Below are 24,254 nucleotides of genomic sequence, written 5' to 3'. Positions count from 1 at the left end.
GGTTCCTGTTAAATAGGTCACCAGTGCCAGATCTGTTAACCAAAACAGTACATCTGTTTTTCCCCCAAATTGCAATACAGTCGCACTCTCTATAAGGCCCTACTAAATGGTACCCTTGGTACCTAGGGCATGAGGTACTAAAGAAGGGTCTCTCAGGGTTGCAGCACATATTGTGCCACCCTAAGAGACCTCTCACCAAACACATGCAAGACTGCCATTGCAGGCTGAGTGTTTTGGTGCAAGCTAAAGTGAAAACACAACATGACACACATCCTTATGTGCCATGTCCCGCTAACACTGCATCTAATATTTATAAGTCACCCCTGCAGCAGGCATTACAGCACTAAGGGTGCTTTATATTATATGTGAGGGCATACCTGCATTAGCAGATATGGCCCTGTGCTGGTCAGTTCCATTACTACCAGTACAAGTGAACAGGGAAGCAATTTTAAAACATGTACTGGACACTGGTGAAAACTAGTTCTGCAGCTACATGACGGCGCCACTGAAAATAAGGCTGTTAACACCCTCTCCCCCAGGATCACCTGTCGTTTCGCGTTCCGAGGCAGGGGAGCATCAAAGAAGCTACCGCCTTTGAAATGCAAGTCTGGCTTCCCTCACAGGACAGAAAGTCGACCCACTTTGTCTACAGGGAATGCAAGTAAAGTGAATGTACTTGTAGGAAGCTGGCTCTTTACATGATGTATCACAATGAGATATATCGTGGGAACAGTCCAGGGGTTCCCTTATAAGTGAACAGGAGCTCTCTCGAGCAATCCCAAGGTGCTCTTGTAGGAGGTAGTGTGGTCAAGCAGACTTAGGCTTAGAGGAGGGTGTAAGATATCTTCAATACACACAATAGTCAATAAATGATGCACACGACTCTAGAAGGAGATCCACACCAATTTATAAAAATACCACCTATCTTTAGATATATTTAGGCACCAGAACCAATTTGGTGAGGTAAGTACGTTTTGCAATAGAAATTATTTTGTATTCAAAAAGTTGACGCTGCTAATTTTAGAAGCTGCTATGTTATCTTATTGGAGGAAGAACACATATGGCATTTCTGTACAGGATGGCGAATTATGGGACCAATCTCCAGGAGTTAAGGGGAGTGGTGGGCAAGGTTCAAGGCAGCACCTGCAGAACGCCGCCAGCCACACTAGGGCGGTCGGATGAAGGGATGCAACACAGCAAAATATCCATCCCCATTCCTGAAAACAATGCTAATAGTGAAATAAGAAGCAGGTCAGGTGTATGTGCACGCTTCGGTTGGGCAGGGCTGCTATTAAACATGACCAACATTAGATTATATTACATCAAACACAGGAGAAGGTTTTGGGAGGGTAGGTCTTCTTATATGTGATATGAAGAAAAAGGAGATAAAGTGACATAAAACAAATGCCTAGGATCATACAATTTGGTCAAGTCAACAAGCCAGGATTGATCCCAGGCTTTCTGGTTCCACATTGTGCAATTCACTTCGCCACTAGATGCACATGCTTTGCTTACCCTACACCCACCTTACACCCTAATGTGCACTCTGGGTGCATGTCATAATAAATCTAGTACTGGCAACAGTAATGGGGAACCATAATGACCAGTGCCCAGTACTTAAAATGGCTTTCCTGTTCACTTGCATGATCTAGTAATTGAACTAAACACCACAGGGGTATAGCTGCTCAGGCAGCTATGCCCTCACATGTAATATAATGCGCCCTGACTTAGGGCTACAAAACCTTCTGAAGTGGTGTCTTACTTATCTTACATGCAGTGACTTTGGCATGGAACACAGTGAGTGTGCCATGTCTTGTTTTCACTCATGGTTTCCACCAGGACATGCAGCCTGCAATGGCAATCTGAATGCAATTTATATAGGGTTACCTTATGGTGGAAAAATACATGCTGCAGGCCTAAGAGACCCACTTTAGGACACATTTCCAAGGTACCAGAGGTGCCACTTACTAGGGACTTACAAGGATGATCAACTCAGTGCCAATTGTGTTACAATTGGAACATTTTACCTTGTTTTTAGGGAAAGCGCATTGACACTGGGACCTGGTTAGCAAGGTCCTAGTTGACATCAGTCAAAACACATCAGTGCCAGTGGCAAAAAGAAGGGATGACCATGACCAAAAGGTGTACTTTCCTACAGTAAGCGTCTTAACAGTGGATGGTATACGAGTTGTTGTGACAAGTAGTTGGGTGCAAGACTGGCAATCAATCCAATGTTATTTATTGTGCAAATATCATTATGTTTGGCATTTCCCACTGGGTCAGTGAAAATGTGCTGAACATTTGGCTAATTTTTTGTTGATCTATACTTTAGCCCTGTAGACTTTTTACAGCAAAAAAAACAGTGCCTACACATTACTCTAGGTGTTCCTACCGATTTTTGGGAGCCTACAGACTAATTTGATAGGAGGTGAAATCCAGCTACTTCTGCAGGAAGACAATTAACACCAAGTCTCCGAAAGCTGTATATTATCCTTAAAGATGCATGCATCAGAAGTACTTCTGCTGGAAATGACTGACATTAGTGCAACACAGGAGTGTCTTTTCTGATTAAGAGTTGGAGAGAATCAAGAGTTTCATACCAGTTAAAGGGCACAATTTCACACCGATTTCTGGCATTTTCATGATGTTCTGAGAGGCGATTGGTTAATTTTTCGACAAGGCGATTCAAACTAATTTAAACCATATTGAAAATACAAGGTGCTTTGTTGACCCATACGAAGGCTATGTGACAAGAACGATCATATTTAGGTCAGGGGTCAATTTTGTAACAAAAGAAGTGCAAACAAATAAAAAAAGAAACCCCACTACTCATGTTGTTGAGGCTTCATTACTTGAAGTGATGAAATCGCTGGCCTCAAATTGGGAAAAACAGCAGACTCTCTTTTAAACATTTAATGCGGGAAACAAGCAGATTATAAAATAGTGTACAATGTAATATTTCACATCAAGAGCTGCTTCATCACCAGACAGATAAGAAGATTATCACAAGATCTATCAAATGAAAAGGACTTGAAACTTCATGACAGCAACAGTACTGCAATGATTAATAAAATGTAACTTTACTAGGTTAACTTTAAATTTCTTCTCTTTTAAACAAACGCTAACCCTCAAAATCTTCCATTTCTAACATACCTTACAGAAAGCTATTCAGTAAAAGACTGATATCTCCAACTTTGTGACTCAGAATCTTGTTTTGCATGTATGTTACTCTGAAGTTTTTATCATAATAACACAGCATGTTTTAAGCCCCCCCTCACCTCCCAACAAATTTTTTAAGCAAACATTTTTGCAATGTTCCACACCATTGACGCAGAGAAACTTGCAGCTTTTAATTCTTGAGACACTGTGAAATCAATGCAGTAAACAGATATCAACACTGATGCTATGTTTACCATATTTTCTTTCTCCTCTTCGTTTTCAATGTCTTCTTCATTTTCAGCCTCGTCCTGTAGCACCACAGAGGAGGGAGCCACCCACTTTTCTTTTGACAGAAGCTCCACGGCTACAATGTCTTCATGCACTGCTCGGTTTAGGTTTCGAAGCCCCTGTATCAGTATCTTATTTGGAAAAATAAAATATAATTATGAGTTTTAACAATGAAACGGATACATGTAGAATACATTTTACTCCAGTAAAGACTCAAAAAAAGAAAACAAAACTCTTGATAGCTATGTGTAGGTCCTATACAACATTACTCACAGGCCATGCTGTAGTTAAAGGCAAGCACTCCTTTGCATAAGATATCAAAGTTCTCAAAATATAGGTCCACGATGTATCCATGAGATCCAAAGCCAGCCCTCCTTCACCGCTTGTGCTAAGCTAGTTAGAGAAATAATCAGATCCCTGACAAGTTGGCTGCATCCGCTTGGATCCTCCGCTAGGTGGCCTTTGTCTCTGGGGTTGCTGGCATGTGGTTAAATCCCATTGTAATTACTATTCCAGGCCTGACATTATCTCAGCTCAAGTCAACTACCCATCAGATCTCAGCATCATCTTAGCATCCTCCTCTGGCATGGCTGCTACCTCCGCCATGGTCTTCCACTAGCTACTTTTAGATCATCAGCTCACAAGTGCTTTTCCCTGCCCCCACCTTTTCAGGGTTCAACACTGTTGTACATTTATTCTTCATGTAATGTGGTTGTTTGTAGTCTTAGTCCTTTCTTTGTGTTCTCTCATTCTCGGTCTACCACTATGCCTATGTATGTTCTTACTTCCACCTGAGAATTCTACTAGTGTCAGTTGGTGGTCTGGTCAGCTAGCGAGCTTGTGTACTCAGCTGTGTCTTACAATAAATCTACATGTAATCAACTAGAAGTATCCTGTCATCTGTGACCATCCTATTTACAACAAACACCAGAGCAGGGGGTGATATCAGCAACTTTAAAATCGGCACTTGGCACAAAGCTTACAAACAAGAGACCACCACCATCTTAGACTAGACTATATCCCAATTTAAGTCTCTGAGCAAACAGTACTGCTTAAAAAATGTTTCCAAAGAATCACCCTGTATTTCCTGATGTAATCCACATGGGATCAGAATTAAGCCTCACATGAGGAAAAATCAATCTTTGCTCAGATGCATGCTCCTAATCATGAAGAAATGAAGGAATAAGGTGCTCCCTTGGAGTAAAACAAGGATTAGAGACTATGGCCATTTTGTCCCGGAAAAAAATTGCAATATGTGAGGGTCTAGCTTCTTTGGCCTTGGTAAAACAGTCTAAGAAAAAATATAGAGATGTACACAGGGAGGGACCGGTGTCTTCCAATAAATGCTCACTCTATACAGCGAGAACATGAGAGGACTGCTGATGTAATGATCAAGGATTATGAAAGAGCAACAAAGTTAGGAAATGTGAGGCAGGTTGATTTAATTTGGAAATCAATTTATATTTTCAATGTAAACTAAAGGGAGTCACAAGGAAACCTTTTGCTTAGTTAATATCTCTCCATTGTTGTTTGAAATACAACCTTCCACAAAGGTCACTTAGTAGCAGCTGTCACTGGCTCTTACTAAGTCTGCACAATTACAGGGCCCATGCCTAAATTTACTACATCTTAAAGCCATATGGTTTGGAAGTCCTGCACCACTACTAAAAGTAGAAACTAACTAATCAACTTCCATCCTTTTAGAAGACATGCAAATTTGAATTACCTCATTTGGCCGAAATCTTTTTTTGCAGTGTCCGATTAATGGAGATCAATGGAGGGTTATTGTGGGAAAAAGAGGCAACATTCTTCCACCTTTCCTCTCTTACTCGACAATGTGAGTGTACTCATGGTTCACAACTGAAACTTGAAGATGGGACTCTGGCTCTTTAGAGAATTGCTCCACTTAAGGGAGGAGTTCCAACATTTACCTTAGATGGTGGGGTAGTCCCATATGAAAATCTCTGGTTTCCTCGTCATGTGACTGCTGTTTGTATTTGGCTATCAGAGACTGCTGTTCATATTTGGCTTCCTGATCGCCCATTGATCAAAAAGGTTGTATGTTTGAATTCTCAAATTTCAAAAGCATACTTCGTTTACAATGAGCTTTTTCACTACTGGAGAGCACTTTTTCTGATGTGAGAGTTCAGCGCACACAACAAAGATTGAAATCTCATTAACTGGCAGGGATGCAAAAGTGGTCAATAAATGTAACTTTTAATATTCTGCAATTCACAATATCAAGATGAGTGGGTCAGGTTACACGTTGAAGAAGGGGTGAGAGTATAGAATGATAATTGACAAACATGTAACGTAAGGGGGAAGTGAATGAGAAGAATAATACATAAAGAAGAAATTATTGTGGCTGAAAAAATAGTTTCTCTTCATACATAAATATGACAAATATAATGAACAAAACAGAGTCTAATAAGGTATTTTGATAGCTAACCCCGTTGTCAAATGATTTTGTGTGGAGTCATTACTTGCCTCTTTATTGTCCACACTGTCACCATGCACCCACACTGTTGCCTCCAAATAATTGTCTCGGCTGGCTCTGTATGTGCCTTGGAGGTAGATACCAGATTTTATACCTTGCTGCAACTTGGAAAGGGCAATGTGATCTGGGAAAAGGACTCTTCCACTTTCTATGTCATTCTAAAGAAAGACACAAAAAATACATAGAAAATAGAAGTCTGCATATACAATATCTTAATGGCACTTATCAATGAAAACTGCAAAATACATTAGCAATTTCAATTATAAGTTTGTTTTGGTTAATTAAAACCATAACAATTTTGTTTTAAAAAACCCAATTATGATGTGTTCCGCTTTTTTGACAGTGGAGTGCTAGTCGAGTGTGTAGACCTTGCTGGAGCTTTAAGGGTTGCTCGAAGTTGCTGCAATGGTTTAAGACAAAATGCAAGCAGGGCAGGGATAACTTTAGCCAGATAGAGTTTTAGGGACCATCAGCCGCGGGTTGAATGCGGGTTTCAATATTGCTCGCTGTAAGTCTCAGGCGCCTGTCCGAGTAATGGCTTCCGAATAAACTATTGATGGAGCCCATACCTAGGAGGACGCTCTCTTATATGGAATAGCTTCTATTGTGCGGATAGTTGTTTGCTCACCTGTGATAAAAACTTTATGGCCCTACAGGAGAGCTGATTTGAATGACTGTTGATTAATATGGTCACAGCTTGGAGGCACGATCCTATATTAAGTGCCCGAAAAGCGGGGCAAAGTAATGTCCGTCGAACTAATGTTTAACTCCCAGACATTTAAGAGGTCAGGGGTTGTTAATGGTTGTCGGAGCACTGCTGGCCAATAATTATTTTCTGTGTCCTGGCTTTCCATTTCGGCCCAGCATGAGACAGCCACAGAGTCGGAGGGTGCAGCTCTCAGTTTCCAGGGCAGTACGGTTATGGCAACCATCCTGACTGGGTATTGGTGAAACAACCCAAAGGAGAACTTGTGCTTGAGAAATAAGTTTTGGTAACTGGAAGATACGTTTAAATAAAATGGTCTGGCATTGGTTCAAAATTGCTGCATTCATGCCCTTTAGCAGCTCCGAACCATAGGTCAGTGAGGATAGGAACTTTGCTCTGATAATTTGTAACAGGTATGTCTGTGACAGGCTCCCCATTTTTTTTATTTGATAGAGAGGAAAGTATAGTTTGTTGGCTTCTGCCCTCCCCCGCAGTAAATGCTGTTTAATATGTAATCTTGTGTCCATTACCACACCTAGGTATTTATAAGTGTTTACCAAATCAAAGATGTTCCCTGCTGCTTTCCATTTGAACTTTGCTTTTTGCTGGGTGCTTTTAGATGAAAACAGATTATTTTTTTGCTATAGTTTATTTCAGACCTAAAGTTTAGGGAATTCAAGAAGAGTTGTAATTTTGTGCTGAAGGCCAATTGGGGTCTGACTGCATAAGACGAGGTTCGTCTGCATATTGTAGGCTGTGCACCGGTTTTCTTGCTGGTTTTGGTGGATCACTCACAACCTCTAATTATAGGCAATCCGATTCTGCTTTGTATATGTTGAAAAGACAGGGGGCAAGAACAGATCCTTGTTTTAGACCGATGAAGGTGGGGATATTTTTTCGTTCTGTTGTCCCTACCTACTTTAACTTAGACCCAGGTGTCAGTGTATAGGTTGCTTTTTGCATTGAAAAGATTCAGATGTGCGTTGCGTTTGCCCATTTTGTGCAGACGAGAATCCAGAGGATAGTTCGCAATTTCTCAAGGGAGAATTCTTTTTCTTTGCAGATGGGTTCAGTCAGTCAGGGTTCTTCTGGATAGGTCCGCTGTCCACTGGAGATTAAGAGTCTTTCTTAAAGGTAAACAAAACAGGTGATGGAACGAATGTGGATCAATGTCACACACTCACCCCAGTCCAAAGATCTGGGCCCAAATCCATCGTTTTTCTTAAAGGTAGGCAGTCCTGCCAGGGTTCTGAAGGTCGCTGGTCTGTGGGGAGAGTCGCTCTTTTTCAACAGTGTCCTTGAGGGCTGCAGACAGACCATTCCTGTCTCACCCCCTTTTGGAGGATAGACGGGTGGGAAAAATTAGAGCAAACCAATAGGTGTGCCCACCTCTGCCAGCCCTACCCCTCAGGTGGGAGAGGCGAGGTGAAGCCTATTCTTCAGTGCTTGCCATCTTGCAGATGGGAGGCAATCTCCAATCAAGATTGTGCCAACTCCCCCAATTAGGGTGAGCACACCAAGGGTGTGTAGTCACCCTAAGGTCAGGAACACCTAAAAACACTCCTTAAATACAGTATTAAGGGGGCAGCCCTGAACCCATTAGTCAGACAACGAAGAAGAAGGACCAAAGAGCCGTGCTGAAGGGAGAAGAGAACACTAACTGCCCTGTCCCCAGCCCTACCAGCCTGTCCCAACCTCGACCTTCTCCAGCAGACTCTCAGTGCGTCCTGAAGCCAGCAGTTCCCCAGATCCCGGAGGACCAGCCTTTCCTTCCCTACAAAGACTTTGTCTCCTGTGAGCACCGGACTGGCTCAAGAACCAGACTCCGGCTCCCGCCGAATCTGCGAGTCTGCAACACTCTGCCCACGACGCCCCGGCCCAAGTTGGACTGGCCCAACACCATGAGGAGGTACCCCCAGCGATCCTGATATGGGCCCTGGTGATCCCTGACCTACCTCAAGCCTCCCAATGATGCCTGCAGCCTCTATCTGGAGGGTCCCACACTAGTGCGACCGGAACTGGTAAGGAAATCCGATGCACCCGACACCCTACGGTTTGGGTGGCCCAACAGATGGTGTTGAGCCAACCCCCTGCATCCAAACTCACTTTTCCAACTGGTTGTCTCCTCCAGGAAGCCTCCCAGTCTGAACCTGTAGTGTTTATTCTGACCGGAGATCTCTCATTGACACCAACAGGGCACCTGTGGCCAAACTAGCACCCTGCACCCAGCCGCCCCTGTGCCGCTGTGGGTGCATCTTGTGTGCTAACTGGGATCCCCCTTTGCCATGAGCTTAATCCTAGGAGCTTTGCTCTCTCAACCCTGTGGATTGCCTGAGAGCAGCCAACAACCACAAGCCCCCTAACCCCTATAGGCTAACATTAGGCCTCAGCACTCTGCACCTGGCCGTCCTAGTGCCACATGAGGGTGCTTTTTGGGTGCATCCTTGACCTTTGGGGAACCCTTGTTCTAACCCCAGAAATTCAACTCCAAAGACAAATTGCTTAACTGCAAACCGATAACCTCATTTTTCTCCATAGGACTGTTGAAATGTAAAATCAGATTCTCTAGTTTTTTGATTAAGCAATCCATTTCTCACCCCTGCCCTGCTTTCAGCCTGATCTATCCTTGACACCGCATCTGTAAACACATGAGTAAAGAATTTAGATTGGGGCATTGTAGGCTGTGCATACATGCAGAGTCCGTGCAAAAGAACAGCTGGCGTCTGCACAGGTTTTTCAGACAGTGGTAAAGCCTCAAGTAAAGTTTGCTCAGATAGCATATCTTGTTGTGCAGCTTCAGGACGCGACAGTTACACAAGGCACCAAGGCTGCTGATTCTTACCGATTGTTTCATTTGTGTGTTCTTCCCAAAGCTCTATTTACCACTGGGTGTGCCTTGTTTGTGATCTTTGCTATAAAAACCCATGTAACCATCGTTCAGCGCGCTCTCTCCTTGAGTATCTCTATGGTGCTTGTCGGACGGAGCCCCATTAATGAATGCTAATTAAATGACCTATGGTTTGTACTTCTCTCCAGTGTCGATTCCTTACTTGTTAAGAACAAGTGGACTAAAGGGTGACCCTGCACCAGTGGGTTATTAATAATCCACTTCCACAGGACCGCATGGACTCTTTTCCTTTGAAAAAGTTCTAAGTGTTGAGTTATGTTTGTATGGAAACCTAAGCAACTAGGTTTTCATGAAAACTGTTTAACTTACTTCTGTCTAGGAAATGTCCCAGTGTGAGATCTACGCATACTGAATAGAAAAAGTAATCTATAAAGTACTGTAAAGAGTAATCTGAAAACTAATCACAAAGTAATTACAAGTATCTATGGACTTTGAATATTCTACAAAGGGGGCGTGGCCACGACGGCGCAGGGGTAGTACACACCTCGCTGTTTCTCTTGCCCGCCGAAGGCCTAACCGGTGCCCGCGCTCTTCATAGCGAGCCAGAGAAGACGATGGTGGTGTTGGTGTAGCCTGGCGACGCAAGGGGGCACCGAGTGCCCAGCAGAATACTCGCACAGCGGCCCCGGAGTGGGGTATCCCGGCCCTCCGAGCGGGAGCAACGCAAAGGCCGGCGGTCGGAGCTCGGCCAGCGTGGCCTGGCCTGGGACCTGGGCCTAGCTTGCTATCGGAAGCCCTGCAAATGGCTGGAGAGGTGCACAAGCTGGTCGGCTTTGCTTGGCGACCCGGTACTTAGTGCCCCCCCATATGAGAGTGGCCTGTCGCTGGGGGCGAGGGGGAGCCTGGGGAGGCAGGCGCCTCCCGCGAGGAAAGAAGAGTCCATTCACCACTGGAGGGAGGGCCCAAGGAGGACCTTGAGAGTGTCTCCCTACTTTGCAACCGCCGGGCAGATCGGTCCGGGAAAGTGGTGGTTTTGGGGCGGCTCGCCGAGAACTACGAGCCCAGAACAGTTGCGGGTCGCAGCCTGGGCACAGTGGTGATATGGCCCCTCACTCCAGCACTCTTGAGGATAGGGCCTTGACAGAATTGACACATTTTTAAATAATTTAGGATTAGGGTAGGGATTGAGGTGGTTTCACCAGTAGGCCTATTCTGCAAAATGGAGTAAACACCAAATATGTTTGTGAATAATCACAATCAATTTGCAGGTATTTCTTCACCCAGGAAATGCACACAAATGTACTCCTGTGAAATTAAGGTTTATTTTCAAAAGCTGGACAGGGGAGGTACAGCTCCATTATGGGAGAAGCGGTGAAGGGTTTATCTTAGTGTAAAGAGCTCCTTCCTGCTGTGGAAAATGAAAATGAAATCAGTCTAATGCATAATTGCCTATCATTTACCCAAACAGAATTTCCACATGTGTGCAACTCTGCATGAGTAAATTCTGTGAGCTGGACATCTACAAATCATGTTGACTGCTACGAGTATTCCTTGGATTCTTTTTGAATATCTTTTAATAGTCAGCAATTTGCTCCTAATGAAGGAGTAATCATACGGAAGCAGATAAATGCCTTTTTTCCGTATGAGTTTTATGAATTGAACTCAACAATACTAACTCTGCAAAGCAAGAAACAGTCAATACAACTTAATGCACTCAAATGACCCAGTCACTAAGTTACAAGATATTGTCTAAAGGCTGAACATTTATGTGGTGAGCCTTTGACTAGCCACAGTATGAGCACCCTATCTCTAATCTGATGTCTGGGGTACTAAGTATTACCCCTCTTGCTATATTCATTCATGTAATGCTTACAACCATTTGGACTAAAAAATTGCTGAGCCGTAGCAACTCTTTTAGCACATAGTAACTAGTCAACAAACTTACCGCTTCATCCGAAATACAGGCCAGCCGATCTACAAGTTCAGGGTTTGCATCCAAGCTCTTAATGTACTCTTCACCTAAAAGTAAAAAAGAACAAACTATTACCATGTACTTATACAGAACATTCTAAGAGGCCCATCACCATTATCTTTAATCAAACTTACATAAATCATATTTTTTAAACTTGGCAAAATGACATAATGAACCAATAAAATACGTCATTTGCCAAATTAAATTCAAAACATATGGCTCTTTTGAAGACTTTGTGAAACAGAGAGGTGTACTCTTTACACATGTTTTGAAATCTGTCTGTTCTGCATATGCTTAACATTTCACTCAAGGCTTCGGATCCTTTTAGTTAATAACTGGGCAGCTTAAAATACAAACATTGGGGCAAGCCTATACTCCCTTGTTTTGGGATATATATATATATATATAGCTCGATAGCAGCTTGCTTGCGGTGGTGTAATGCTTTGGTGAATGGGCAGGAGAATTTACTAAGGGCTGCATTGCACAAGGAAATTTTTGAAAATTTGTTAATGAAAAGTGTAATTTTTAGGAACTTTTTAAAATCGTTAAATATTTTTGAACTTGATTTGGAAAATGTACTCCGTTTAGATAAGTCATCCTTAAAGATTGTTATTAAAAAATCTATATACATGATCTCGTGCAAAAGAGATCAGCAGTCATGTACTATGAATGGAAGACTTGATTGCATTTCAGAGAGTTGTATTGTTAAAAAACCTCAGCCATACGTTTTTTGGAATGTGTATCATGGAGCACGTCGAGTGCTCCTTTTACTGAGACTGAACATTCTCCCACTAAGGATTGTGACAGGTGCCTGGGAAGGTATTCCCAAAACTGAAAGATTTTGCAGTCTATGTAATGGTGGTGTACAAGATCTTAATCATGTTTTAATTATATGTCCGGCACTCCATTTTGTCCGTCGCAAATACTTAAGGCTTGGTTTTCTTCAGTATAATATCTCTACGGCAGTACAGGCTCGTAATTTCCTCATGTCCCCTCCATCTGAATTGATGTGCTATAAAATATTTTGTTTTTTTAAAGAATTTTTAAATGTCTATTGAAATTGGTATGGGTTGTGAGAAGTTCGGGATCTTTAAGGAATGTTCATGTTTATCTAATCAATTTTTAAGTTGACTCATTTCGAAGCACTATAGACACTTTAAAAGACCCGTAAGAGTAATATTTTAATCATGCCCACACTACTGTTACAGTATCCGTAATAATGATGTTATATTTTGTTAGATGTTTTTTTTATGATGTATTTTTAACTCTTCTTCTTTTCCTTTTGATGCGCTTGCACTTATTCATGGTTCTCTCTTTTTATTGGTCTCTTACAAAGCAAATCAAATATTGACATTCTGGGACTCTTGAAATTGTTTTTTCTGGTGATAAGTGTACTTGTTCCGTTAAAATCAAGGTTAATGCTATATCATGCCCCTTATTGTGACACTATAGATTAGTAATAATTGCTATATAAGTAAGGAAAACTGTGGGAAAAAAATGTTTTCGTTCTTTTTGTAATGGTGTTTTTGATATTAACTTCTTGGTATTAATAAGTGTAATTCTGAGAAAGATTTTTAACTAATTTGATGTGTATAAGCTGATTTATATTCTGTATTTTATGTGGAATTCCTTGGAATTCCAAATCATAAATAAAAACTTTGACTTTGACTTATATATATATATATATATATATATATACTCTGTGTCTACAGCCTCCAATATGACGTCCATTAGTTTATTCAGCAAACATTCTGTGTCTTCCTTGGGGAGTAGGACTGGGAGGTTCTAACACTGCTAAAGAACAATACTGCCACACTGGCTATGTATCCTGATGTACTGTTCGCTCAGACATAGACAGTTTGTCTTTTGGCCCATTCTTTTTGTTGTAGAGCATTGCCATCTTACTTTTTAGACACAACATTTAGAATTTCGGATTTGGATGACATTTCTTTTGAATACTGATATCACTGAGAGCTTTTCAATCTATTTCATAATGATCTAGAATGAGATGATCAACTCTACTATAGAGCAAACCACATCCATGTAGACCGATTTATCTAGTGTTTATCAGCGTCCACTTACCCTATTCAAGTCATTATTCCATATTTTCACAGTAAATTGCTCCAGTGTTAGAAATGGGGAGAGTGGTTATTCCGGATGCATCTGTCGTATTTAATTTCTGTTGTTCTATATTAATTCAAATTATAGTCTGTTTTGCAGTTGGACAAAACTGTTCCGGTGATGTGATTCGGAATCAAAATATTTGTGGTTCGTTTTGTATGCATCATCAAGTTCATCACTAAGATGTTGATCACTCTTCAAAAGTAATAACAAGCATTAACATAGCCAAAAGGTCTCGCCTTTGGGACCTTATAAGAGATTAATAAAGAAATGTAGTTACATTATCTTAAAGGGTTGTTGCGAAAGGCTCCTGCATTCTGAGGTTTTCATCTGGAGCCAGGAATCTGAGAAGAAGGGTGAGGCAGCTGTTTGATGGGAGATGGGTCAACCTTTCGGAACACTTTTCTGGCATTCCTGGAGAAAGCAGAGCCCCCGGGGTCGGTCAAGTGCGGCAACAAATCTACCCTGTTCTCCCCCGGAGAAAGCTAATGCTAGCCGTCTGCTGTGCAAGAAGTAATCAGTAACATCAATAACATATTCAGGCCAAAGTAAAAACCCCATAGGTCAGAAGTAGATCAAGCAGAATCTATTTGTAACTCATCAATTGGAATTTCCATTGGTAAATGTTAATGCAATTATTATCGAGGCAGAAAATAGGTTACTAATATTTGTTCTTCAGTAATGCCTGGTGTATCTTTAGTTTGAATCATTCATTAGCAGAATAAAAAAAATGTGCGTTGCATAATTTGACTTTTACAATAAAAAAAATTATTAAAACCAAACATTATGTGCTCTAAGCAAACTAGGGTTGTGTCACAACGGAAGCCACGGTTTCCATTTTTTCACAGTTGTCAGAATTTACACCGGGCATAAACCCATACAGGGGAAAGTACACTGCCTGTCAAAAAGTGAGACCCATCTCTCTGCTTCTCATACACATGAGAGGGCATGCTTTCTCTGCCTCATTTACACAAATAAAGCCCTTGTTTGGGTCTGCTCCTACGTGCGCCTTGTTACTTCTTAATGAGCAAGGCATGACAATCCTTGGCTCCTCGTCCTACTTCATGTTTGTGTATAAGGATTAACCCCTTCGAGGCTAATGACGAGCTGGCCTCGTCATGGCGCTTACCTGCCGTGCGCGGATGACAAGGCCAGCTCGTCATAAAACAATGAAAAAGAATAAAACCCAGCGCAGGACGGGAAAACGCCTAGCAGCCATGGGGTTAAAAGCAGATGGAGAGTCGAGAGGAAACCCCCGTTTTTTATTTTGCTGATTTACATAGCGCAAACTCGACCAGCGTGCTTTACATGAGCACCGGTTATGTTACGCAAGGCCACATTCATTTTTTGGATTTTTGTGTAGCCCGCAAGTGATGTGCGCGTGCGCTTTAAGAAAAAAAAAGCAAAAGGGAAAGGGAAAGCGCAGCACCTTGTGTGTAACTGGACACAAGAGGAATGCAGCTGGCGCCCTGCTCTCTCCCACAAGGCAAAGGCTGTGGGAGTGAACTTTTGTCTAAAAGGTGGGACAGGCGCCCGCATTTAGCCATTGACAGGCTACAAAAACACAATGAAGACAACAAAAGAGATGACTGGGCTGTTCCTATGGGAAGAAAGGAGGAAAAGGTCACTAGGTTATAAGGGCTAGTGCTCAATGGAGGACCATCCCTGGGTATCCAATTTGTTGGATATAATGGCCTCACACACCCTTGCGAGTGTCATGCTTCATCATCGGCAATGCTCCTCGTTGCGCAGGCGGTGCAATGCCCAACGGGCTCACCTCAAAGAGGGGCTCTTTATCGGAGATCTTTTATCCAACTGCCTAAGGGGGAAGTGGGGGTGAGGGACCAGGACAGAGTAGATAGTGTGGGTGAGGATAAAATGTGGCACAAGGTACCGGAAAACAATTTTATTCTGGTGGTCCTCTGCCACAAGTAAAATCAAAAATAGCAGGTGCTCATGGGAACTGTGGTTTCCCAGAGAGAACTTGGGCTAAAGTGCAAATGGTGTGGTCAACATGTTTCTCGCTTCTAGTACATTGACTGCGATTCTTCAGGACCTAGTAAAAAACTACAATCTACAAAACATGACCTAATGATTAGTATCAGTTCCAATACAGCACATAAGTTGTACTACCTGTATGACACTGCTCTTGCCTAGAAAGGGGAGATAAAGGAGAACATTACCACAGGTAAGTAACAACATGTGACCCTGTTGTGACCGTGAACACACTGTGAAAAAGTGACATACTAGTGAAGATAGTGACTAGTATGTGGTTAAAAACAAGTTAAAAACTGGTAGCAGCAGTATCCATTTGAATATAATCACAGACCCATGGGATCGGTAGTACTGTTACTCACCTAAAGGTTAGAGTTATGGGGTGTCAACAGTACCCGGTGGCTCTGACATCAAGGGAGAAACTATAGAGGTTAGGGCTGAGGAGGGAAGGAAGAGGTGGGATGGTATTAAGGTTAAGCGGCGTTAAGAAAATTAAACCCGTGTCAGGGGGCACTACAGGGCGACAGAGAGTTTAATCTTAACAGATTCGCGAAGTTAGTCGCTGTAGCGGCGGTACACTTACTTTCTACTGCTTGTGTCAGGGCCAGTTATGCCTACCCTTCTCACCGGGTCTGGATAGTGGAGAGCCGGTCGTCTACCTCCTCATTAAGTAGCAAACCGGCCGTGGTCCAAACTTCCAAACAGGAAGTAGAACTCCCGCCTCCCGCCCAGTGAAAATCCGTATCTCTGAACATAGAAGCAACTTTTGTTGCAAGAAAAAAAACACGAAGATGTGCAGACACTACTTAGACAATACCCACACGGCTGACTCCTTTTCCTAGCTAGTTCTTGAAACCTCCCCAGACAAATCCAAGCACAATCTTTTCCTGAAGGAACAGAGGTGAATACACCGATTGTCCACCGATAGCCGGGGTTTGAATGAGGATATTCCATGGAGCGCTCTGTGAACATATCTCTGCAAAAGCACCCCTAATCTGCTTAGCGACCTATGCTAAATTCAGCCTACATCCGTTGGTTTGGCCTAATATCTGTTACTATAGTCATTATACATATAGCGATAAAACCCAGGCTATGTCCACATACTTTCCATACATGACCCTCCACTCCATCATGGCCGCAAGACCAACTAGTGAAACCACACGACCTACCGGGGAGTTCTACTTCCTGTTTGGAAGTTTGGACCACACCCGGTTTGCTACTTAATGAGGAGGTAGACGACCGACTCTCCACTATCCGGACCCGGTGAGAAGGGTAGGCATAACTGGCCCTGACACAAGCAGTAGAAAGTAAGTGTTCCCACCCTACAGCGACTAACTTCGCGAATCCGTTATGATTAAACTCTCTGCCGCCCTGTAGTGGCCCCTGACATGGGTTTAATTTTCTTAACGCCGCTTAACCTCAATACCATCCCACCTCTTCCTTCCCTCCTCAGCCCTAACCTCTATGGCTTCTCCCTTGATGTCAGACCCACCGGGTACTGTTGACACCCCATAACTCTAACCTTTAGGTGAGTCACAGTACTACCGATCCCATGGGTCTGTGATTATATTCAAATGGATACTGCTGCTACCATTTTTTATCTTCTTTTTAACCACATACTAGTCACTATCTTCACTAGTATGTCACTTTTTCACAGTGTGTTCACGGTCACAACAGGGTCACATGTTGTTACTTACCTGTGGTAATGTTCTCCTTTATCTCCCCTTTCTAGGCAAGAGCAGTGTCATACAGGTAGTACAACTTATGTGCTGTATTGGAACTGATACTAATCATTAGGTCATGTTTTGTAGATTGTAGTTTTTTACTAGGTCCTGAAGAATCGCAGTCAATGTACTAGAAGCGAAAAACATGTTGACCATACCATCTGCACTTTAGCCCAAGTTCACTCTGGGAAACCACAGCTCCCATGAGCACCGGCTATTTTTGATTTTACTTGTGGCAGAGGACCACCAGAATAAAATGGTTTTCCGGTACCATGTTCCACATTTTATCCTCACTCACACTATCTACTCTGTCCTGGCCCCTCACCCCCACTTCACCCATAGGCAGTTGGATAAAAGATCTCCGATAAAGAGCCCCTCTTTGAGGTGAGCCCGTTGGGCATTGCACCGCCTGCCCAACGAGGAGCATTGCCGATGATGAAGCACGACACTCGCAAGGGTGTGTGAGGCCATTATATCCAACAAATTGGATACCCAGTAATGGTCCTCTATTGAGCACTAGCGCTTATACCCTAGTGACCTTTTCCTCCTTTCTTCCCATAGGAACAGCCCAGTCATCTCTTTTGTTGTGTTCATACTTGGGGCTACGACTGTGGCCGGACCTTCCATTCTCCTCTCTCTGAATGGTAATCAAAGCCCTACTGGATCACAATTGATCCCTGTCTTCCCCTACCGATTGTTACATACAAAAACACAATGACACAGGCAACAGCCAACCAAATGCGTAGGGGTGTCTGAGCCACACTGAAAAGTTTATACTGATTACATGAAGCCTCCCATAGAGTAGCGCATGCGTGCTGCGCTAGGCTCGACCTAAAAAGCAGTCAAAGGCCTGATTGCTCAGTATTAACTAATAATGTCATGATTCTTTTCACTTCATTTGCTAACACTTTAATCGTCAATTGTAAGTCACCATCTCCCAGGGCAAAGTAGTTGAAATCTCTTCCAGCTTTTGCAACAAGTGAGTTTCCGACCCTTTTATAGACAGCACCATACTGACTTGCTCTCCAAGTCAGGAAATGGCTGCATTCATGTGAAGACAAAGTCTGTGTTCACATTTTCAACTGCTCAACACCAACATTAAACTATAGGAAGTGCTTCATTACAAGGTTTTAAAAACATACCTTGAATGTATCCTAGAGCGGGGTTAATGGATGACGAAGGACTTCACTTACATGTAAATGTCGATATTCCCTCTTCCACTGCTTTCTCTTTATTTCTTTTGTCATTTGTTATTAAAAGAATCCGAAGCTGCTGAGTTTCCTTGGATTTTACTAGATGCCGATTGTACCATTTTGCAGCTGTTCGAATCGCTCGGTCATTTCGATCATTGGCACCCTCGCCTTGCTCCTGTTCGATGTAAGTGTCTCTGAAAGAAAAACATGCACAATAAACGTTTATAAACAAAGAAGAAGTAAAATATGCTAGTGTTCCGGTTTTCTAGTTGCTATAATTCTCTGAGGAATTGTTCAAATAACGAGCCGATGTCATGAATCTACAAGCTTGTGTGATTTATTCCACTCTTTTTATGACTTTTTTCGAAAAGTTAGATACATTCGTGTCATGTCACCATAAATAATAACAAAAATTCAAACAATTTGTTGACATAAACATTTCACAGGTGTGCATAAAACATCAACAAGTGGTACACAGTGCATACATTATATACACGTAATTGTTAAATGTAGGACACCAGTCCTTAACTCAAAGGCAGTAGGACACCAGTCCTTAACTCAAAGGTAACAATCACACTTGGCGCAGAATGTTATGCAGACAGTAAATGTGTAATATCTCCTGCCTGTGTGCACAGCTCTGGGACTTGTAATTATTAGTGTTGTCAAAAGGAGGGCGATTCGTTATGGGCTTTCTCCCAGAGTACTCTGAGGAAGTCTTGTCCCAGATGCCGCGGTCAGTGCGTTTCCAACCCCGCAGCCATTATGAGGTTTTCATCAGGACCTGGATGTGGTGATGTCTCAATTAAGCTGTAATCCTCCTTAGTAGGTACATTTTGGAAAAAGGGGGCGTGGTTGTGTCCTTAATAGTTTGGTGATATTATTGTAGGCAAGTCGTTTGTTTCTCTAAATCAAAATCTGTATTCAGAAACTCATGTCGATTCAAACGGAGTGTACTAGGGTCACTAGTACACTCCCATCTAGGGTCCCACCTAGTTTGCATATGGACCCACGTGTTCCATTGTTTTTCAGGGTTCAGGTTATGGCACAAAGTAGATAACAAAGTTTCCTTCAGTAATAGAAAACAAAATACATGTGTACTACTGAGATAGGCAGAATTGTTCAATAAGCAAAGCTCTAAGCTTTCTGTATCCCCTGTTGAGATATATGGATTTGAAATTATTCAAATGCAAAGAGTGTTATTTAGCATTTAGCAGCCAGCCGTCGTACTGCTGGTGAGGCAGCAGCCAAATCTAGCATTACCTCCTTTTTTCTCCTTAGCCATCTTTTGTGTCCATGGTGAGAGCTGCTTTAATGCAAAAAAAGAAATAATGAACAAAGAACACAGCAGTTGAATACCTTTTTCCAGGAGGACCTTGCCATTCAGGAGTTCCTTAGTTCAAACTGCATCAGTCAGAGTAGTTTACCACTGGTCTCCAGGGTTTTAACCTTACTGTTCAATTCAAAACTGATCACCAAGTTAGTACTTAACTCTCAGAGTAGCAAAGTCAAGCAGTTCAAGGTTTACTCAAGAGATGGTGTGTGCATAAAGATTCAGCAATACACAGCCATGGGGTGACAAGCGTACGAAGCTGGCTATTTATACAGAGCCACAAAGAGGTACACTGTGTAAAGAGTCAGAGCAAACCTCCAAATGGTTTACAGAGGCACAAATGACACCCCAAATGCTCTCTCTTGTGGTAGTATGGGCGAGCAGTTAGGCATATCAGAGAGTAGTGATAAGCATCTGTTGCACGCACAAAGGCAGTAAGTGAGAGACACACTCAAAGAAATCCGACACCAATCTATCAAAAAATCACATACGTTTGTATGAATTTAGATACCAAGATTATTTGAATCAGGTAAGAGTTATGAATTTTTATAGTTATGGGCTACAGGCCAGGTGCGGTGAGGAGGACGGAGGTTCTGGGATGAGCAAGCAGGATTCTGAGGTCTAGTAGTAATAAGCAACCATAACGAAAGGCGGTAGATATCCAGGGGAGTAAGAGTAATTGACCATTACTTTTAATGTAGTTCTTTTTATTTGTGTGTTAATGATGGCTCCTTTATATGTGACATGACTGGGATACTGACCCACTTACCTAGATTAGTTATTAGTACAATGACTGTAATGTACCTTTTGAAGAAATATAATAAAATAAACAAATTCTTTAAAAAAATAAAAAAAATTTTTTTTATAGTTTTCAAAAGCAATTTTTGGGAGTGGTAATGTTATCCTCTGGGGGAAAAACATGTACTGCATTCGAGCACTGTAGGAAGTTGGCTCTGTATATGGTATTGCTACTAGGTGATTATACCTCACACAGAGTCTAGGGGCTCCTCAGAAGTGTACAGGGCTCAATGTAAAACCCAAAGTGCTCGATGTGTGGTAATATGGGCAAACAGCCTTAGGCCGAACACAGAGGAGTGTAAGACATTTATTGCACAACATTGACCAATAATGGATACACAACTTAATAAGGAGATCAACACCAATTTTAGATAAATAAGTTTTGTTTGTATTTCATTTATGACCAAGATTTTCGCATTAAGGTAAGTACATTTTTTTTTAAAACACATTTTATTGAAGAAAGAAAATAACACCTTACATCATAATGCGTTGCACCATACATTGCATAACCTGGTGACGCACGCCCCCACTCATGTATAAAACCCAGCTAGAGTATGACCCCCCATTATAGCCTTTGGGGCGCCCAAGCCATACGTGTACATTGTTCGTTCTGTGAATGCAGAGTCTTTGGTGCATAAGATTATCATTTCCACGGCACTAAAAATATTTAGAATACGTAATAAACTCAACCTCTTCCCCCCGCCCCACCCCCCACGTCTCTATAACCTTTACAATGTACAGTAGCGTGCATTAGTGAAGACCGTAGCTCCCTTTCATCTTCTGTAGCATAGTTAGGTATCCCCCCGGTCAGCTCTACTGCTATCGAGCGTTGCCCATCATATATGGTCTTTATTAACGTATACGTCCAGTGCATAGGGCTCCTGAACGATAGCACTCTGGGGATGCAGGGCTCTGTAACCCAGAAACCACTGCTGCAGTCCTTAAAGAGTACCGGAGGGCGCATTGCCTACGGGGATACATTCAAGGGCACCAGGGAGTTGGAGCACTAGAGCCTTTCAGAAGGTAAGTACATTTTTAAATATTAATACTTTTCAATTTCAAAAATCGACACTTTAAACAATTTCTGCACAGTCCAATATTACCCTATGGGGAAAACAATATTGCGGTTACACAGGTAAATATAACACTTACAAATCCAGTCTACGGGCCCAAAGGTCAGAAAGGGGGCAAGGGTCAGGCGAGTACCAAAACTGAATTACCAGCAGCACAGGGGCAGCCAGGTGCAGAGGTCAAATTCAGAGTTCGGCCCAATGAGTTTCAATGGAGACTGGGGGTGCCTGGAGCCACACTGCTTGTAGATAGGTTGCAGGGGCCAAGCTTTAGTAGTTAGGACCGGCACAGGGGGAGCCATAAAGCAGCACCAAACATACACCACCAGTGGCACATGGGCGGCTGAGTGCAAGGCGCCAATTCAGTGTCGGGCGCCCAATTCTTTTCAATGGAGATCCTGTTTTCGACAAAAGGACTGCAGGTGTCACGCCTGTGGTTACAGGAGGGAGACCAACGACAACAGGGGTAAGTAAAGATGCAGGGGGTCTTAGGGCCACCGTCGGTTCAGCTCACCAAGGCCCAGGGGTTTCAGGTGCAGGGGTGCCTTTCGACGTCTGAGTCTTCATTCCAGAGCCAGTCAAGGTCAGGGGGAGCCTCTGGATTCACACTACATGCACTGCTGTGGGATCCAGGAGAGGTCCACCAATGTCGGATTAGAGGTCAGGATCACTGGGGAGACTTCACTGGGCTGGGGAGACTTCACTGGGCAGGTGAGACACGCGGACTCTGGCAATGACGTCGGGTGCAGAGTAGGCAGAACAAGCAGATCCGCCTAGATCCAGGGTCCTTGGAGTTCGGAGCTTTGGGGGCGGGTCCACTGTCCAAGGGAGATCGGAGTCTTTTTCGATGGCAACAGTCCTCTCAGGGTTTTCAGAGGTTGCTGGCTGCAAGACAGGTCGCAGGGTTGCCTAAGATGGAGACTGGGTGGTAGGGCTGGGGCCACGGCAGTTGTCGTCTTCAGTCTTCTCTGCAGGGATGTCTTCTTAGGTCGTCGCAGATCTGATTTCCAGGTCTGGTGGACCCACCCAAGTACTAGATTTAGGGGTGTTTTAGGGGAGTAGCAGGTAGAACCAATGGGCACCTGTGGTGTTCTTAGCATTTCCCTTTGACAGCCACAGCTTGTAGAACGCTTTTTGCCTAGCGCTGTTTAAAGTTAATGTTCAGTTGACTCAGCTCTCTGCTCTATGGGGTCTCGTTGTAACTCTGTTTCTCATTAAACTCACATTAACCTACAGTTTATGTCTAAGACTACTTTTTGGAGAAGACTAACTTCCACAGCACCTTACCTGTGGTGACTACACCCTCAGTTATGCCACCCTTCAGTAGGAGGGGCATAGACCTAGCCCTGAATGGAGGGGTCTTCCCATCTTCAAGATGGCAGGGACTGAAAAATGTGCTTCACCTTGCCTCCCAACTTAGGGGTGGAGTTAATAGAGGTTGGCACACTTCTTCATTTCGCATAGATTTTCATGCCCGAAATGGGGATGTAAAGTGGGGCAGCCATCTGCTGCTAGCAGCAGAGGCTGGGGGTCACATTACCAAGGTGGCAGAGACCACACAAGGGTTGGGGAGTTTTCAGTGGGCACCCCTGAGGTGCCCTCTGTGTACACGGTACAATAAATCTCAGACTAGCATCAGTGTGGATTCATTGAGAGGAGTAGATTGGTACCAAACACTCCTATATTCAGTGAAGCCATAATGGTGCTGTGGAACTCGAGTTGTTGAGTTTCCAGCCCATGTACTCTCTATGGCTTCACTGGCACTTACAACATTAAGGAATGGACCCTAATATTGTAGGGGAATATCTGCTCATGCAGATATGCCCTCACCTGTTGTATAGTGCACCCTGCCTTAGGGCTGTAAGACCTAGTAGGGGGATGACTTACCTATACCTTCAGGCAGTGCTGGCTGGCATGGCACCCAGGCAGGGTGCCATGTCGACTGTCGTTTTCTACCTCACAGGGGCATGCAAGATGCAAAGGTAGAGGCATGGTCCCAGTGAGGGGATCCCAGGGGACCCTCTACAGCTGCCAAGACGTAGGTACCCATGGTACCACTTACTAGGGACTTACAGGGGGAGCAGAAGTACCAATTATGGATAGGATTTAGGCGGGAAGTACTGGCACAGAGGCACTATCTCGCAGGCACTTAACAGCGACTTTAAACAACTGTTCTTCTGGACTGAAGGTGAGGAAGTGGCAAGGTCCAAGGCCACACCAACAGGTCACCTCGTTAGACTCTGGGGTGTCTGGGTGCAGAGGTGTGTTAAGGTGTTGGGTGTCCCATTCACTTCAATGGAGAACTATCCGTTCAGAAAGAGGCTGGGGGGCCAGGCCAGGGGAACCCACAGGAGAATTCGACCCTTGAGATGCCAGAGCACATACAGACACCAGTGGTCCACTTCTCCTAGGGCTGTGGGGCTCGGGTGCAGTGGTGTATTTTTGCATCGGTCTGCAGAAAGAGGATGAAGGTGGCGACTGGAAGTCCAGTTTGGCTAGACCCAAGGTTGGGCTCGGCACTAGTGGGTCTCAGGACCCCGTGGGCACTATCAC

The 24,254-nt window shown here is 43.4% G+C and overlaps 1 protein-coding gene across 1 annotated transcript in view; it reads right to left on the bottom strand.

Moving 5' to 3' along the window:
- DIS3 (DIS3 exosome endoribonuclease and 3'-5' exoribonuclease) overlaps positions 1–24,254 on the bottom strand; it is a 226,601-nt gene that overhangs the window by 182,941 nt on the left and 19,406 nt on the right. Inside the window, exons 3-6 of the mRNA XM_086934891.1 lie at positions 18,504–18,697; positions 11,444–11,517; positions 5,935–6,102; positions 3,414–3,578 (exon numbers count right to left, since the gene is read on the bottom strand). Of these exons, the coding sequence (XP_086791017.1) occupies positions 3,414–3,578; positions 5,935–6,102; positions 11,444–11,517; positions 18,504–18,697 (601 nt within the window). The remainder of the gene's footprint in view (positions 1–3,413; positions 3,579–5,934; positions 6,103–11,443; positions 11,518–18,503; positions 18,698–24,254) is intronic.

Source organism: Lissotriton vulgaris, chromosome 8 (genome assembly GCF_964263255.1).
Source record: "Lissotriton vulgaris chromosome 8, aLisVul1.2, whole genome shotgun sequence".
Taxonomy (NCBI): domain Eukaryota; kingdom Metazoa; phylum Chordata; class Amphibia; order Caudata; family Salamandridae; genus Lissotriton; species Lissotriton vulgaris.
This window is presented reverse-complemented; position numbering and strand designations above follow the sequence as displayed.